Here is an 18,749-nt window from a genome sequence, read left to right on the forward strand (position 1 = left end):
CGGAACTACAGTGCAGAGACACACTAGATTCTCACAGGGCCAGGAAACTTTTGTTTCTCAAATTTGAGGAATAAAACCAAATCATACAGACATTAAGCTATTACCCTGTAACATTCACCCAACCACCAATCTATCAGCTTTAGTTTCTACATGCCCAGCACGCTCCTAAATTACAGAAGATAAGATGACACAGTCCCATCCCTGCCCTTCACAAGGCAGCTGAGGTGGCTAAGACAACATCTGTAGATGCTTGCCTATCAGTTTACATGGCATGTTCACACCTACTCAACCATTATCATGGCTCTCTTGAGATTAGAATCAGGTAGAAAGAGTCATTGTCATTGATAACTGGGATAGAGAGAGGCCAAGGAGACTAAGTAGATTTCCCCAGGCTATACAGTAAATAGAGTCTGGACTAAAATCTAGGTCTTCCAATTCCTAACACACTCACTGTCTAGAAAAAGTGGTCCACAGGTCTAGAAAATCACACAGGGAAAGGTGGGAGAGTCCTTATTCCTCAATACCTTAATACAAACACTAGAAAAAATGTTAGCTCTGTTTGCGGGGAGGTGATGAGCATCTTCTCTGGGTAAACAAAAGCGCTGATTAAAGAACAAGGCTGCAGGCGAGAACTTTGAAGGGCCCATTAATGTCCAGAAGGACTCACCAAGGGGCATCTTCAGTGGTTTTATGTGCAGTGCAGGTGAGCCTCATAAGCCTGCCTTTGTTCCCTAACAGCAGTTCTTGTGCAGCGGAGATCACAACTCACCAAGGCAGAAGCCTTGGTGCAACAATGACCATGTGAACGTAAAGCACCAGGGGCAGCTTTGGGACACAGGGACACAGGGGATCTCATGGCCTGCAGGCAGAGCTAGGAGGCCAAATGAATTCCAAGTACAGAATTTGGTGCCATCACTTGAGCAACCAATAGAGAAAGTAGAAAGACTCTAAGCTCTAGATAAAAATCCAAGCATACCAGATGCTCCTGTAAAATGGAATCAGACTCTGTAAATCAGAAAGGACTTTATTAGTTTTTCATCATACTGAACTAAGATAACTCCCACCCACAGGTCTAGGTTCTGCTACCTGGAGCAACAGTCAAACCAACACTTCATTCCCAAGGCAGCACTTCAGTTATTGGAAGACAGCTCTCACATGTCTTCTCCTAACTTCTCCTCATGCTTAATCTGAGTTTCTTCAACTTTCCTTCAAATGACATGGACCACGCAGTCCTGGTTACCTCCTCCAGGGCACTCCCAGTTTGTTCAGGAATATTTTAGAATGTTACATTTAGAATACAATGCATTACTCACACACAGCTCATGACAGTTGTGGTCTGAACAGCTCTGAGTACAATGGGACCATCACTTCTCTTGATCTGTACATTGTACTTTCATTAACCAACTCTGTGATAACACTGGCTATTCTGGCAGCCATCACACTGTTGCACTTAGTCGAATAAACACTCCAGAACTTTTAAGGGCTCTAGAACTTTTCTTCTTCTAAACTAAAGATCTGATGAGGAGTAGGAATGAGAGTCTCAGAGGTGACAATGCAACCTAGTGTTCTCCAACGTGGCTGAGATTCTCAACTTATCACTGCTCGGTTGCTACCCCACCGAGTGATTGATGGGAAGAAGGAGAAAGTAGAGGGAAGGACAAAGAATCGAATTTTGGTGAAAAGATTCTAAGAAATCAAATCACTGCTCATTCACTCCATTAGGGTCACAGTTTGTGATATGGGCTTGGTTTTAATGTTAAGCCAAAGAAATCTCTATAATTCTGGGCTCACTATAGGTCCTCAAGAAGTAGTTATTGGTGAAAAAACTTAAAGCCCTTATTATGGTAAACATACCACAGAAAGGACATTTATTCAATAGACATTTATTGAGAGCCTGTTACAGGGCCAATCTACTCCAGTGCCATCCCACATTCCCTCTTCTCTGGGAAACTTGCTCTCATGGGACTTCTCAATATTGTCATTCACATGTTTAACACCAGACTCACTGATCACACAAACTAGAGGCCTAACGAGACTCTCAAAAGTGCAAAGTTCAGCAGCGGTAGGAAAAAGGTAATCCAAAATATAAACAAATACAGATTTTTGCAAACCAGTGTTCACGAAGAAAGCATTAAGTGTAAAAAACTCCTACACACTAACGGAGGGAAAAAAGGTCCTAAATGACTCATCATCTAGCTGGGAAGGTAAACTGCAAATGAAAACATTAGATATTTTAGCAAATAATACAACAGGGCCATCTAAGAGCTGTCCCAGGCAGCAAGTGGCTTTCATAATTACTGTGGGATTTCAGAGGAAATTTGCCCTTGGCTGGTCAGGGAAGCCTTTGTGGAGAGATGGGATTTGAGTGATCCTGAAGGACCACTATGCTCTAAATAAGCAAAAATATGAGGAAGAATGTTCCAGAGAAGTGGGGTGATATGAACAAAAACTTGAAAGGAGGAAAATCAAGTGCGTGTCTGGGGATTGTGAGGAAAACAATTCGGTTGTAGCAGAGTTCACCAACCAGAGTAAGTCAATGTTGGAAATGTAGGTTAGAGAACAGGCTACAGAATATTAGAATACTGGGTAAGTGTGGACTTATCTATAGGTCAGTGATTTCCAAACTTTGATAATATATCTCTGTCGGTAAACACAATTTTGGTCATATACCCCCAAAACATGTAACCTTTTAATAAATTATTTGTCTGTTCTACTGTACTATCATTATGTAAAAAACAAGACATACATGAAAGCATTTTAAATTAATGAGATAAAGAGATTCTAGTATTTTCTTACTGTACCCTAATAAGCTGTTTTTGTACCTGAAGGCAACCCCACATTGGAGACTATTGGAGACCACTGCTTATGTAGGCAAGAGGGAGGCAGTAGGCCCTCACCAAGGAGAGAGGTCTTCCTGTTGAAGACCTACAGGAGAGCAAGGTGTGGAGGCAAATTGGGTGGGTGAAGATCACGCAAGCAATGGCTACTGCAATAGTCTACGCATGACATCAGGGCCTCAGCTCAGGTGGTAAAAGAGAAAATGTAAAAGAAAGGATGGTTTTAAGAAAAAAAAATTTTTTTAATGGTATTTGGAGAATGAGGGAGGTGTGTGGGTCAGAGTGAAAAGGTAAATGAGAGCAAGTGAAGAGTGGTCAGAGAGAGGTCCTTTGAAAAGTCATGTAGTGCCCACGAGAGCACTTAACTCCTATTGGTAGAACAGGGAGACAGCAGAAAAATGAGTTTGACACTAGTAAATAAAAACACCAGCTATTTTCTTTTTTAATTAGGAAGGAAAGTTTAGAAGAAAAAGAATACAATCATATGTGTTAAATTTCATTTGTACACTATATGCTGGGATATCTGAAAAGGTAGTTATTGCAATCAAAACTATCAGCCAACTTTCCCTAGACAACATCCATCGTTTTCCTCTAATTCCTGGGCCAAGTGGAGAAGGGTTTAAATGGCATTGATTAACAAGACTTTCCAATAGAAGCCTGGCGGAAGCACAGACATTTATCCTGAAGAGGACTGCAGGAAAAGCCAATTGGGTGACACAGATAAGAGCGAAAGAAAGGAAAAGGCTTCATTTTATTTTTATTTTTATTTTTTTTTAAAGGATGACCGGTAAGGAGATCTTAACCCTTGACTTGGTGTTGTCAGCACCACACTCTCCCAAGTGAGCTAACCGGCCATCCCTATATAGGGATCCGAACACGTTGCCTTGGTGTTGTCAGCACCACACTCTCCCAAGTGAGCCACGGGCTGGCCCCTTAAAGGAAAAGGCTTTAAATGGTCATCCTACAGTGAATACTTAAGTGTAAAAACAGGGGAGTGCAGAAACAGTTTCATCCTAAGGAGCTACCCAAAAAGGAGCTCTTTCACCAGTATTATGCCAAAATCCCAAACCAAATCAGACTCATCATCGTTCCCTCCAGTGGTCTGATTGGCCCATGAGAAAGTCACAGGCTAGATCAGTTGTCCGTGGCTCATGTTCAGCTCTTACCGCCATGATATGGGGATGTGCACCGGCTCCCTTAACTTCCTGTGGTGAAGTATCCGTGCACTTCTGCCTGTTCCCCTTTATAATCAGTAGTCTTCTTTTGCAAGACCCTACAACCTAGAAGGCTATGTAAGGTCCCCAAATAAAATTACCTGGTGCTTTCAAAGATCCAATCCATGTTTTGTGTCTCAAAAGCACAGTGCACTAACAGGGCTTACTGGACACACATCGGTCACTGGCCGGATGCCACTCGCCTGTGGACCAGTGGATCAGGCTTACAGCAAGGCTGGTTTGTCTCAGATTCTTTTCACCTTTCATCAACATCGCAACCCTCAAAGACCCTGTTAATTAATTCCCCATGCCCATTCCCAAACAAAGCCAAAAAGGACTTTGAGGTACAGCTTTTTAGAAACCATCATTTGTGGAAACAATCCTACAGGAGTGAGCATAGGTGCAAAGGAGAACACCGCAGATAGATGCAAGGCCTGGGAGCTGCTTGGAGGTGAGACACACACAGAACTACCTCCAGAACCCCCACTTACCAGCTTGCTTTTGACCAACTTTTCTATTGCACTGACAAGGTCTGCAGCAGTAGGTACTTCAGTGGAAGCCTGCCGGGCTGCTAGCAAAGAGGAGGACTGCAAGACATCGGGCAGCAAAGGAAAAAGCAGATTAGCAAAGGAATGAGGAACAGCAATTAGGAGGCAAAACAGAGAGTCCAAAGCTTAAGGCAGGCAAGGGAAGCAAAGCTCTATGTTCAGAGGGAAGAGATGACAAAGGGAGAGAGGGGTAGTGTGGGTGTGGGAGAGGCCCACCTGACCTGGAATTCTGGCAAGCAGCAAAGCATGGGTGGGGCCAGGCTCTACACAGACAGGCCTCCGAGGAGCTGAGAGGAGGGATCGCCAAGTTCCTGGGAGGTCAGTAAGCAAGGACTGCACCTACTGACAGTGACAGGGCAGGGGCAACTTGCTTTGAGGTCAAACAGGACTTTGGCCACTACACGGCTGCTCGTAGCTCTTCCAGAGTATGAAAGGAGTCAGTAATCTTAGCGTCAAGTGTGTCCAAAGAAGAGAAATTATTCTTGCTTTATTATAGCCTTAGATATAGATCTTCACCGTGTGTCAAGCAAAAATGCTAGGGGCACAGCACTTAAGAGACTAGCTAGCCAGACATCCCTCCCCATATTCTCCCCCTGCCCCTCTCTCCCTCTTTCTGCCACTATTCCTACTTCTCCACAAAACAGCTGATTCTGGTAAGGGTCTTGAACTGTAACACTAGAAAGTAATAAAAGGCTTTAGCAAGAGTTCTGTGCCACATGCTGGAGTGACCAGGGACTTGTTTACAGTAAAGGAAGGCTCGACTAAAGGGCCTCACTGTGTCTCTCTTTTCCTTGCACTTACAATAAGGACTCATCCACGTGGCTGTTTGGGGTTTAGGGATTCCTGCTCACTGAAGTACGGTGGGATTTTTTGTTTATTTTTTTTTCCTTCCTCTACACGAGAAGACATTGAGGGAGAAGTAGTTAACCCTGCACACATGCGTGTGCTTTTCTCCCCAGCATATCAGGGCAGAGGGCAATGGTGTTCCCAGGGCCAGGACACAGGCTCCTTCAGTCTTCAGCAGTAATGATTGTGGGTACTGAAAGTTGAATGTCCCAGCCTTGCTCAGGCTTCAAGTTTGTCCCTTAGGTCAGGGGAAGACTTTCAAAAAGACAGCATCTTGTCTAAGCTGAGTTACTTATATCTTTGCTTCTGAGATGGGGGGAAGAAATCAAATATGTAATTAAGATACAATGCTCTTTTTCTTCTCTTGGGTAATGCAGAAAAGCTTAAGTCTACTTGGAAAACCAAATTAGCACCTTTTTGATCTAGTAATACTACTCCTGAGAATTTATTCCAAGGACGGAAGTCAAAGAAACTAACGTCATATGTATACTGTGATCTGTGGTAGTATTATCTAGCCTAGCAAAGACTGAGAACACCCCGTCAGCACAGCTCAAACAGGGGCTGGTCAAGCAAATTATGGAACATCAAATAAGTAAAATATTCTCCAGCTATTAAAATTATAGTTATAAAGGTAAAATTAATAAGATTTTAGGAAATGTATTTAATCACATATCATTATAATGGGTGAACTTTTAAAAATTCCTTTTTCACTGTTGTAAAAATAGTTTTACTAAATCCAACTCTACTTGCTAGAAGTTCTGAGGCTCATCCTGCTCCCATATTTTACAGGAAAACAAATGCACAGAAATCAAACAAGCAGGACTGAGGTAGGTTAATGTGTCTGTGAAGGGACTGTTGCCATCTGCCCTGTTTCTGGCTAAGAAAAGGGCTACACAAACGTCTGGGGGTAAATCAGCATTCTCAGTTAAAAATTATCCAGAAACAACATAACATCCATTTTCCCCAAACAAACTGTGCTGGAGGGAATTAGATGGAGAGGGTTCATGACTTTTCTTTACCTTATGCAAGCTGGCTCCTCCAGGTGGAGGGCAGTGCGCAGATAATGCGACTTGAGTGCCTGCTCCCCACAGACACTGCCACTGTTTATAGAACATTTTACAAGGGTCAGCTGCTGGGAACACAGCAGGCTGGTTCTCATTCTCATCCTGAGGTGATGCACAGGTGTTTCTGCCTCTGGGAAACCAGGATAGGCATAATGCCCTGCTTCCTACCACTCTTCTCAATGGCCCAGAGTCAGACAGTTGGCCTTGGAGACCAGGACACCGACATCACCTCAGGAAGGGCCACAACCATGCACTTCTCATAGGTGAGTCATAGGGGGCGGCCAAGCACATCTCAGTCATAGTCCTGTCCTTACACTCTGTCCCTCTAGCCTAACACAGAGGAAGACCTCAATTAATGTCTGCAGGTTAACAATTCAAATGCAAAGCAGAGAGAATTAAAATAGGAACTGGAATGTCACCAGAAATGCTGAAGCATTTGCAGACAGCACTCTTTGATAAGCATCCTAGGCAGTGTTAGAAGGGTTTGTTTCCTGCCTAGAGATGCTGGCCCACCACCTTGAAGGAGGCTGCACACTGCTGCAAGCAACCACCACCATAACCACCAAAAGACACTCTGAAAAGCAAATGGAAAGCACAATGAAAAGCTGAAACCACCACTTCCACCGCCAGAGCCTAAGAGGATCAGCAACAATTAAGAGGAGGGAAGAAAAACACAAGGAAGTGAAAGCGTGGCTTTAAGGAAACTAAGTGACAGAGAACACAATTAAAGCAGCCCGAAAACAATCAGGATCACAATTAAAGCAATCCTCCAGAACAATCGGGATCATCATCACTGGGTGATCAGAGGCACAGTGGACTTCGACATTTCAGATTCCAGGAAGCCTCTGCATGCCAGTGTGCCAGGGAATTGCGCAAAACAAACAAGCTGGGCAACTTGGCGTATTAGGTTTGCCCTCCTTGACAACAACCTCCCCTTAGCAGTATTTCTATCCCTCATGCTGTGATTGCAAAGTTTCAACAGCACTGGGCTTGACTGGAAATTACCATTGTTTAGATTTTAGAATTGATTATACGGAAAATAACCAAAATGTAGGTTGTACAGTCGAGTGTAACAAGATGGTTGCAACCTGGAACCACTGCAGATTCCCATTTGAGACAAATAGTTCCTTTTAGGATCTGCTGCTTCCAAAGACAGAGACATTACCCTTTATCTAGAAGGCAAGACGAGATACCAGGCAGATTTCCATTTTGAGAATTCTACATACACACTCTACACTGCTCCAGGGTTGGGGGTGGGGATACCTACCAAATACAGACAGAGTCTCTACTGCCATTGATTCATGTGGGGTAAGAGATAACATGGGAGAGAGCATTACCCCCATGACACACAGAAAGTGAAGATGCATGAATTCCATGCTGCCCTCACGTGAGAAGGTGGAGAAGTCCTACCATCTCATCCTGTGTCGGGTCATTGTCAAAGATCTTCATAGGCGGAGGGAGGGGGGTGTGTGACTCTTCATCTGGCTCATCTTCACCCCAACCTTTCTTGCTCTTCTAGAACAAAAGAGCATCATTAGTTACTGTTTTGCATGGTTAAAGATGCTCAAGGTTCAGGACTTGATGTTTAGAAAAGCAAAACGAGAGGAAGATTCCTCTCTCAACGAGAGGAAGATTCCTCTCTCAACACACCCCTATCTGTTCAGCTGCAGTTTCCTCCTCTGTCATATGGATGCACCTGCTTATCTCAAAGGATAGTGAGGTCCAAATGGGGAAAATACACACATATACAAACTCCCCAAAAAACCAAACAAAAAAAACAAACAAAAAACCCCCAATATATCTTATTGAAAAGCCAGGAAAAGAGAAAGATAAAAGAGTGGTCAGAGAAAGTCTAATTTTTTTAAATTTTGAAGGGCTATTAAACCGCAGTCCATATGTCACCAGGCTCTACTGCCATTTCCAGCAAGAAAAATGCCATAGGGCATACAACTACAACAAGACAGAGTCTGGTTACATATAAGGGAGAATTTCTTAGCCACAGCAGTGATTAGAATAGGTTAGTTTGCCAGATAAAACAGGTATCTCATTCCCCCAACCAAAACCTATCCACTATATTTTAATTACAGAATCTCACCTTTTTATGAGATTTCAGAGATCATACAGCCTAACTTCTTGGATCTCTCTCACTGTTATGTGAGGTCACATGGTCTCCCAAACACTTCTAGCATGGGTGTCCATTAGTTTTCAGGAAGGCACATTTCATCACTGAAACCTTGCCTTATTATAACCTTCATCTGTAAATCGTAGTTCTCACCTCTGGAGCAACCTGGAATTGTCTACTCCCTTCTATACGTGGCACTGCTCAGGATACTTGAAAATAGCTATAATCTCCCAGCACAGTATTCTATTTTCAATGAAAATGGTCTCCGTTCTTTCATTCTTAGTCTAAACAGGTCTAGCTGGTTTTGATGTAGTCCTCAAGAGAGGTAGGAACTAGATGACCAATTGACTCCCCTCAGGCCCAGCTTACTCCAAATCTGGCAAAACTTGGTTTCTGTCTGCTGGATATTCTAGGTGCTAGTCAGTCTCTGAACTGGTCACAAATCAAACTGGCCAAGGTCCTGAGAATAAGAAGAACTCAAATTACTTGGCTCAAGACAACAAACTACTGGAGATCAGAGACTGACCAGTTTACAAAACCTGTGGACAGGGGCATGTCAGTAGGTCCTTCACAATGAAAGGCTGGGGGCCCCCGTGTGAGTACCTCATCAGCGCTGTCCCCCTGAGGGGTCGTCTCATCCCCAGGCTTGGGAGATCCCAGGTCGAAGCTCTTCCGACCATCACGCACTTTCTTCTGCTTTTTGATGTTTCCATCTGCTTTCCCACTGTTGAGTCGACGCACAGGACTCGTCAGCCACTTCTTAAGGGTGTTGGTAGAGCGCTTGGGGCCGGGGGAGCTGTGGATGGAGTTCAGGGAGGGCTGAGCCTGCAGGTTGGCCACCGACTCGGACTTGCCTCCATTTTCACTGGAGGAATGTGAGTACGCATCTGAGGAAAACGAACAGACAGATGCAGCCACGTCAGAGGCAGGTAAGGCAGGTGAGACTGCCGACAGGGAGGAAGACAGCTCCACACTCAGGACTCTCAGACACAAGGCAGAACGTCAAGGCCGGCTGCAGACCCGCGTCAAGAAAATCCTCTCTAGAAGAGCAGTCATAGCCGACACTCATTCAGTTTTCAATGTGAGGTACCATTCCAGGTGTGGCAAATATAGGGGTGGGCAGAAGACAAAGACTCCTGCCTTCATGGAGTTTATATTCTGGCCCACCAAGACTATAACAACGACAAAATAGTAAAATGAAAATAAGTAAAATGTCAAGTATGACAAAAGTGCTATACTGAAAAACAAGGTAGGGAACAGAGAATGCTGGGGTGGGAACAGGGGGTGCGAATTAAACAGCTGGTTGGGGAAAGTCTACATTGTAACATTTGAACAAAGACCTAATGGTATGAGGGGTGAACCATGTGGCTGTCTGGTGAAGGGCATTCTAGGTGGGCAGAAGAGTGAATACAAAGGTGTGCCTGGGGGGGCTTCAGTGGAGTAAGCAAGGGGGAGAGCAGTAAGAAAGGAGATCAGAAAGCCAGCAGGGGGCTGGGGCTTGGTGGGCCAGCATTATGCCTTTGGCTTTTACCAGGAGTTGAAAACCCATTGGAACACTCTTAAGCCAGAGTGACACAAAGTGACTTAACATTTTATTTATTTATTTTTTATTTTTATTTTTTTGTACTTTTGTGACTGGTAAGGGGATCGCAACCCTTGGCGAGGTGTCGCCCGCACTGCGCTCAGCCAGTGAGCTCACCGGCCATTCCTATATAGGATCCGAACCCGCGGCGGGAGTGCGCCACAGGGCCGGCCCATGACTTAACGTTTTAAAAGGTCATTCTGGTTTCTATATTGAGGGCAAGTGGAAAAATGGAGACTGGTTAGGAGGCTACTGCGCCATTTCAGGGGAGGGATGTTGGTGGCCTGGCGTAAGGTGGTAGCAGTGGTTGTTAGAATGATCAGATTCTAGATATGTTTTGACAGAGGGCCAGTAGGATTTGCTGACAGACTGTACATGGAATATGAAAAAAAAGAGGAGTCAAGGATAACTCAGGTTTTTGGCCTGAACAACTATTAGGATTAGGGTTCCTGAGATGGGGAAGACTATGGAGGAGGAGACTAGGGGGATGGAAGATAGGAGTTCAGTTTTAGACATCTCTGAAATGGCCATTCGATATCTGAGAGGAGAAATTGAATAGCACCAGCTTGATATCAAGTTTGGAGCTCAGAGGAGAAAGTTCTGGTGAGTTGGAGGTCACTGAGGAGTTGGTGTAGAGGTGATGTTGGAAACCATGAAGCTGGGTGAGATCATTAAGGGGCACAAATGTGAATAAAGAAGAAGTCCAAGGACCAAGCCAGAAGCAGGGAGATGTGAGGACAAGGAAGAGCCAGTGAGGTGGGAGGATAACCAGGAGAGTGGCGTGTCCCAGAGACTGTCTGCAGAAAATGTTGATGGAGGAGGGAGACGTCATCTGTGTCAAATGCGGTTTGATGGGTCAAGAGAGTTGACCTAAGAATTAAGTCTTAAACTCAGCAACATGGAAGTCATTGGTGACTTTGAAAAAAGCAGCTGTAGTGGAATGGAGAGGGACAAAGCCTGATTAGAGAGGGCGCAAGAGAATGGGAGAGAGGAACAAGACATGGAGTATGGAGAATTCTTATTTTGTGTTAAAGGGATAGTGACTGGAGATCAAGAGAGTTTGTTTTGTTTTGTTTTTTTAAATGGAAGATATTGGCATATTCTTTATAAGCTATATGCCATTGACTATTTTCAGTGTTCTAATTTATTTGCAATAGCCTAAGCATTTTACATGGACTATCTTATTTCATTTTCAACAACCCCATGAGCTAGGTTCTATTATTATCCTCTTTTCCAGAAGAAGAAACTGCAGACTTAGAGAAACTAGTCAATTTGCCTAAGGACATACAGCTCAAAGGGGCACGGTGAGATATGAACTCCAAACAGCTAGCCTTGAGCACTAAACTACACTACAGGGACCTTAATGTCTGTGCCATGCCCAGTTCTCCGGATTCCCTCTGAATGAGGGGCTAAAGATGTCGCTGGAGGAAGAGCAAGTTTAGATGAAGCCATACTATTGTGGTGGAGCAGCGGGGCTAGAAAATGCACATGGTAGATGTGGGTATGCAGCAAAAGCACACTGGGCAAACCTGATTTAATTTCCCCCAAAGCCTTGACATCTGAATATACATTAAACTCTCAGGAGATCAGCATTAGAATCCATCTACCCTGGCTTTATAGAATAGCTTTGAGTTATTCAAAAGAAAGCCCTTTAAGCTCACTTCAGACGTTTTCCTAGCTTGTACTGCTCAGGGATGCTGTTCTTGGCTCTACTAGTGTTGAGAAAGCTAGGGTCCCAAGACTTCCAAAAGTTGTTAGCAACACAGGAGCATCAGCACACAAATCAAGACCTTAAGCAAAAATTACTAACCATAACAATGTCACAGAGCACCCGTTAGATAGTATGATCTAAAGACATGTAAGACAGATTTTATTTTTACAGAACTCTTGTTTAGCCACACACATATATTCACACACAGTAGCAGAGAGAGGCAGGGAAAGAGAAGATGAACAAGCAGGACAGAGCACACAAACTAAAGACAAATGCACAAGGCAGTATGTGATTAATTGCCAGGGCTGGCATCGACTCTAGACGATAAGCAAGCAGAGTTCAGAGGAGGGTCAGATCAGTATAGGCGGGATATGTCTGAAAACCTTTAATGGATGGGATGTATCTGAATAGCAGAGAAGAAGGAAGGAATTCCATAGCAGAGGAGGAGGAAGGAATTCCAAATGGGGGAGATAGCAGGTACAAAAGCACAGAGGCAGGAAAACTGAAAAATAAGCCCACTCCATAACAGATCCTTTGGATGAAATAAAGATTAATGGAGAAGAAGAAACTGGATAGAAAGATTAGTGAGGACATTCAATAATAAACCGAAGGAGTATGAACGTTATTGTGAGACTCTACTGGAAAACGACATGATAAAAAGGTTGTCTTTTTAAAAAAATGAATCTGGCAACTATATATAGCACAGCCCTGGGAAGGAGGTATCGGAATCCAGAAGGCCATGCTAAAGCTGTGCACAAGCAATACAAAGGAATGAATGTGAGACATTTCAAAGCATGAGGTGCTACCATTAATGTCTGTATGACAAATCAAAGGTGAGTTGTCTCTATGTATGCCATGGCTTCTCATCACCAACGTGGTCTTGGAAGAATACCTGACCAAAATGTGGTCTTGGGAAAATACCAGACCAGTTCTACCTCCCTCCCCTCCCAGAGGCCCCCTGACTGTGCCAGTTTTCATACTGATATTTACACCAAACACATGATTAGATGTTTAAACAAATTATTACAGTGGCTTTTCACACCTACTCAAAGACTCAGTCACCTTTTCCTATAAAGACTTTGCCCTAGACCTAGAATGGAGGTCTAATCTGTCCTTGGAGGCCCTCTGGCTTAGATGTAGCCAATGGAGAAAAAAATAAAATCCTGAAATAAGGTGAATGAACGCTTTTGCCAATAGAGAGCTATCTCCAGCCTCTACAGCTGGCTTTGCTGGTGGGCACCAAGCTGAGGCTTGCTGAGCCTTGACCCTGCTGGGACTTTCTCAGATATTGCTAGAGTTTTGCACATACTTTGGAAAACAGCAGCAGAGTATTTGCATTTAAAAGCATAAAAATTAAGCTTCTAAAGTTCCCAGGTATGAAGGATAACCTACAGGGCTGCTTTGCTCAGGGAATGTTTGGAGATCAACTGACTTGGTTGGCGTTCCTTTAAGGACAAAGTTGTAAAGTTATCTCAGAGCATTCCTTGCTGGCTGTGGTCTTAGGTGTGTTACATTATTTCTGAAGTGTTTGGTATGGGTCAAACTCCTGTTCTCAGAAGACTGGGTGATAAACATCTCTGAAGCACTGGTACTAGAAGTAGGGCCCCTTTGCTATCTTTTTGCTGATAAGCCGCAGACTTCATTCACCAGGCCCCTGTGATACCATGTGGCTCTGCTGAATCCAAGCCTTCAAAACTCAGGTTTATCAGCATGTTTGTGTCAGTAGAACTAGACACCCAGACACATTAACTGTACCCTGTGTTGCCAGGCAAGACAGACAAATGTCCAAGCTTCTCATCCAATGGCAAATCATAGCCTGGCTTTGAGATTCACAAATGCAAAATTTGAAAGACCAATCGTTTCCCCCTATTGTCATCCAGTTAGTATTTGTAAAGTGCTTAGAACAACGTCTAGATCCATAGGAAGTACGATCTAAGTATTTGCTAAATAGAAATAACACCATAAAACCCTCTCCTAATTACATGACTATGATTTTATTCTGTGTTCCTTCATTCTGTCTCTGTGTTCTTCTACAAGCTAGACTAGATACTTTAAGGCCATTTTTAGCTTCAAACGTCTATGCCTCATGAAAGTAAAGGAAAGCTTAATGCGTCCACAGTTGCCATCCTGCATCATTCTCTCTCCCCACTTCCAGTAAGAAATGATAGGACCGATGCCTGAAATCTCCTCCTAGAATAAGGTAGCCACACCCTTTGGCTACCAGGAAATTGTCCCCCTCCCTCACCATTTGGAAGTTTAAGCAGCACTGGTGATACCCTGGAGATGACATCTGCCTCCTTGTGTACAGGAGTATCCTTCAGAATGGGAGCTTCTGATGGACTTCATGATGAGGCAACTGAAAAAGTGTTGAGGTTAGGGTCTCGGATTCCATCCTGGAGTGGAATAAACATGTCAATGTTATTAGCCTAAGCTCTGGGGTAACAACTCACTGATTTCAGGTATTTTAATCACAGCAGAATGTTTTCAGGCAGCACAGGAGATGAATTTCTGCTGTCTGTTTCACCTGAAGATGAAAATTGGAATAAAGCCCAAGAGAGCTTGCTCATAAACATATCAAAACAAGTCCATTGTCTATGTCAAACATTGTCATCTTTTACTTGAGTAGCCCTTCATTAACAACCAAGACAGAAGATACTTGTACACACAAGGGTAGTAATTAAATATCCTAGAAATTTGTTATATCCAATACAACTCATTTAGAAATTCAATTTCCTGTTTAAAAAGTTTCAACCCATACTATTTCACTTTTATGTTACACCTAAAAAAAACAGTTCCTACCCTTTTTGGTCCAGTGTAAAATTTGCAAAACTATTCTGAAAGCAGAATTCATTGTGCAAATGTCATCAAAGAGTACAAATTCAGAATCTGACAAATGCTTTATGGCTGCATCCACAGTACTGTCATCTATTTTTGCAATCAAAAAATACTGATTTAGCCTTATTTCCAATGACCTCAAAGTTATTTGAAAGTAAAGAAGGACTATACCGCCCAGACAGAGAAGACAGTTCTATAAGTTTTGTGGCTTTAGTATCCCCCAAAGACCAGGAACAATGTCCTTGAAAGGGTTAGGCTGGGACCCTAGAAAGTACATATATGTTGCAGGTGGCAGCCAAGGCTCAGTGGGCCATGAGTGCCCCAGACGCATAAAGTGGCCCACCATTCTCTACGCTGGCTTGAGTGGCACAACTCAAAAAAAAAAAAAAAAAAAAAAAAAAAAAAAAAGACTCATTTTCAATCCATTCTTCTGGAGTTCTATATATTCTTAGAGATAGTATTCAATCACATCCCAAAGGCATATTTTCCACATAATGGATCATGTAATTACTAAAAGATATGACGTCTAGTAGTTCTATATTAACCATATCTGTTTTATCTAGATGGTCAATGGGTCTCCAAATGTCCCCCTGGTAGTCATCATAATACTGTATTGGAAACTTTGACTCTAATGGCTGAAATCAGAAGAAACCACAAAGACTCCTGATATCCACTAATATTTACAGAAAGGTCCTTTAACCTCCTGTTCTTTTGTCTCACTCGAGCTCCAATGTAACAGGAATAATTGTAAACTCATCCTTATTGCTCTCCATGGCTTGAGCTGTATAAGGCCAAAGCATCAATACATCTGTTTGTAAAATTTTCCTGTTTCCTTTGGCTTTCTAGAAAGAATTTGCCTAATATAAAAATTATATTAGTATCATATGCATATATACTTTTTTTTTTCATGCTGTAAATTGCACATCTAGAGAAGTGCACATGATGAGAAAGCCAAGGGTGAAAATTCTCTGGGTAACAGATAAATCCATGTTTGTTTGTAAGCATGGCCAGCACAAGACCCACAGTAAATATTAATGTCCTGCATGGCATACAAAAATGACACCAGAAGGTCTTTTAGCACAACGCTTGTGAAAGCCAAGCTCCTGGCTGCATACTCTGCTGAGATCCTGAGGCCATCAGTTCCTGGCACAGCTGGCATCCCAGCAAACCATCAGGTTGGCCATTATGGTGCCTGGGCCACTTGGTGGTGGTGAATGAAGAAAGCAGCTATGGTGACAGCAGTAGGAAATGGGAGAGGGGTAGAAACATTGTTTCTTAACACTAGGGAACTTGTTGCCCTTGCAACTACTCCTAGCAGAACTGTAGACCAAACATGGCAAACACACCCTGGCTCAGGATACTCCTCCCATGTCTTAGTCACACTCAAATCTCAAATGCATAGCACAAGCCTCTGCCTCCTGCTTCTTATGCCATTGCTTTTATATTTATTTCAGGAATCTCTTCTCCAATGAGTCCTTACCAACCCATCATTCTTTATCTCACTACTTTACTCAGATGTAATTTTGTGTTTTTATAAATTCTGCACATCTAAATCCCTATAGATCTATAACACCTATGTCCGATTTTTTCCATTAAACTAAAAGTACAAAAGCAACAACAACTCTGAACCTTAAAAGCACTTGGTATTGGGCTATATCTTAGTTCATTTCTACTTATCAGCCCCCTTCCTTTCCCTACACTGCTATTCCTGTCCTGGCAGAACGTGAACAGAGATCCCAGCCACAGAAATGATTCCAAACCCAGTGGCCTCCACACAGGGCAGGAATCCTTTTCATCTTCAGAGCCCACTGGGACAGCCCTTAAAAGAAAGATCTTCTCCAAAAGGACAAAATAATCTCCACAGGGGTGAAAAGTCAGCACCTCTAGCTTCAATCTTGAAGTCCCCTGAACTCTGTTCTAATTCAGTCCAGAGCTCCCTCGGTGCTGTCTTACTCTCTTCACTAGCCCCTGGCCCCACAGTTTGACTCCCATCCGGAGGCCATTGGAAGCAGAGGGTAAAAGTTCCCAACTGCTTGTCCTTGGGCTCTCCTTGGCCTCAGTTTCCCCTAAGTAATCTCCTCTCTGAGCCAGAGACAGACGGAGAAGGGCACTCAAAGCACACCAAACCCTACCCCTGCCCCCAGATAAACAGGTCGTAAAAACACAAGGTCATTGCTGTGACATGTTGGGACACCTACTCACTAGAATTGTTACCCTGTCCAGTTGCCTTTGAAGTTCAGGGCTAGAAAATTCTTTTTCTCTATTCTACCAGTGGTGGGTTCTGAAGCTTGACACATCAGATCAGGCAAAAGTCAGTGAAAGCAGCTCTGCTGTTCTTCCAAGAGTAAATATTCTAAATATTATTTCACTCTATACACCCATTTCATCCTCCTACTCTTAGCCACAGTCTCTGGAGAGGGAACACACATTTCTTCCAAATTGTGGAGTAGAAAACTCTCCCAAGAAACTTCTGAACTGTACAAAACATAACTACGAGAAGAGTATCATGAAACTTCACAAATTAAGACTGGAGAAAGAACATACCATATTAGTATGAAACTTAAATACAGAATTTTTATTGTAAAAAATGGTTTCACCATGAGATATCATCTCACATCCATTGGGATGGCTATTATCAGAAAAACAAGAGATAACAATATTGGCACAGGTATGGAGAAAAGGGAACCCTTGCACACAGTTGGTGGGAATATAGATTGGTGCAGCAGTTATGGAAAACAGTATGGAAGTTACTAAAGAAATTAAAAATAGAACTACCATATGACCCAGCAATCCCTCTGCTGGGTATATACCCAAAGGAAATGAAATCACCACGTCCTAAAGATATCTGTACTCCCATGTTCATTGCAACATCAGTCACAATAACCAAGATATGGAAACAATCTAAGTGTCTGTGGACAGAAAAATAGATAAGGAAACTGTGGTATATGTAAACAACAGAATATTATTCAGCCTTAAAGAAGGAGATCCTGCCATATGCAACAACATGAACAAACCTGGAAGACATTATGCTAAGTGAAATAAGCCAGACACAGAAAGAAAAATATTGCACAATGTCACTTACATGTGAAATCTAAGGGGAAAAAAATGTCAAATATACAGAGATAGAGAATAAAACAGTAGTTATCAGGGGTGGGGGGAAATGGGAGATGTAGGTCAGAGGATACAAAGCAGGAAATATGTAGGATGAATGAATCTAGAGATCTAATGCACATCATGAGCACTACAGTTAATAAAATTGTACTATAGTTGGGATTTCTGCTAAATGAGTAGATTTTAGCTGCTCTTGCCACACACACAAAAAGGGTAACTATGTGAGGTGATGGCTATGTTAACTGCTTCACTATAGTAAGCTTTTTTTTTTTACTATGTATATGTATCCTATAACATCATGTTGTGTACTCTAAGTATACATAATAAAATTTATTTAAAAACAAACAAACAAAAAATGGTTTCTATTTTCAAGTGACAGGGCAACAAGAATTAGTGGGTAAGTAGGAACTGATATTGCCTGAAATCTGCATTCATCTATAAAGATGTCATAAAACAAGGAAGGTCCTCTTACTATGACCCACGGCACCTGCCAAGGTCCAAGACTGGGGTGGGCATCTTCCTCTGGCTTTATCTCTCCACATCCACTTTCTTGAGCTTCATATCTGACAGATAAGCCAAATTTCCCTGGTGAAACAGGACCACTCCTGAGTCCAGGGTGTATCATAGGCCTTCAAACAAGCCCTAAGTGAACTCCCTAAATCACCGTTTACCCTACTAATTTACATAGTAACATTTCCCCCTTTTCTTTTCAGATAGTATGAACATAAATGAGTTCAACCCCTGTAATAACCACAAAGTCTCAAAAAACATTATACAAATGACTGCAGGTAACTGAAGACTCTCCCACAGAATGACCAAGGCTAATTTTTTCTCTCCTCCCAGTGGATTTTTCATTCACAGAGATTTCTGCACTGATAT

General features: G+C 42.7%; 1 protein-coding gene across 8 annotated transcripts in view; it reads right to left on the reverse strand.

Moving 5' to 3' along the window:
• KALRN (kalirin RhoGEF kinase) overlaps positions 1 to 18,749 on the reverse strand; it is a 621,231-nt gene that overhangs the window by 59,340 nt on the left and 543,142 nt on the right. For 2 of the 8 annotated variants that reach the window (XM_063076707.1, XM_063076727.1), the window contains 3 exons: positions 9,235 to 9,518; positions 7,920 to 8,024; positions 4,543 to 4,638 (listed from right to left, as the gene is read on the reverse strand). In XM_063076707.1, coding sequence (XP_062932777.1) covers positions 4,543 to 4,638; positions 7,920 to 8,024; positions 9,235 to 9,518 — 485 coding nt within the window. The remainder of the gene's footprint in view (positions 1 to 4,542; positions 4,639 to 7,919; positions 8,025 to 9,234; positions 9,519 to 18,749) is intronic. The other 6 variants (XM_063076704.1, XM_063076749.1, XM_063076740.1 and 3 more) reach the window with 3 other exon arrangements.

This window comes from Cynocephalus volans, chromosome 1 (assembly GCF_027409185.1).
Source record: "Cynocephalus volans isolate mCynVol1 chromosome 1, mCynVol1.pri, whole genome shotgun sequence".
In the NCBI taxonomy this organism is placed as follows: Eukaryota; Metazoa; Chordata; class Mammalia; order Dermoptera; family Cynocephalidae; genus Cynocephalus; species Cynocephalus volans.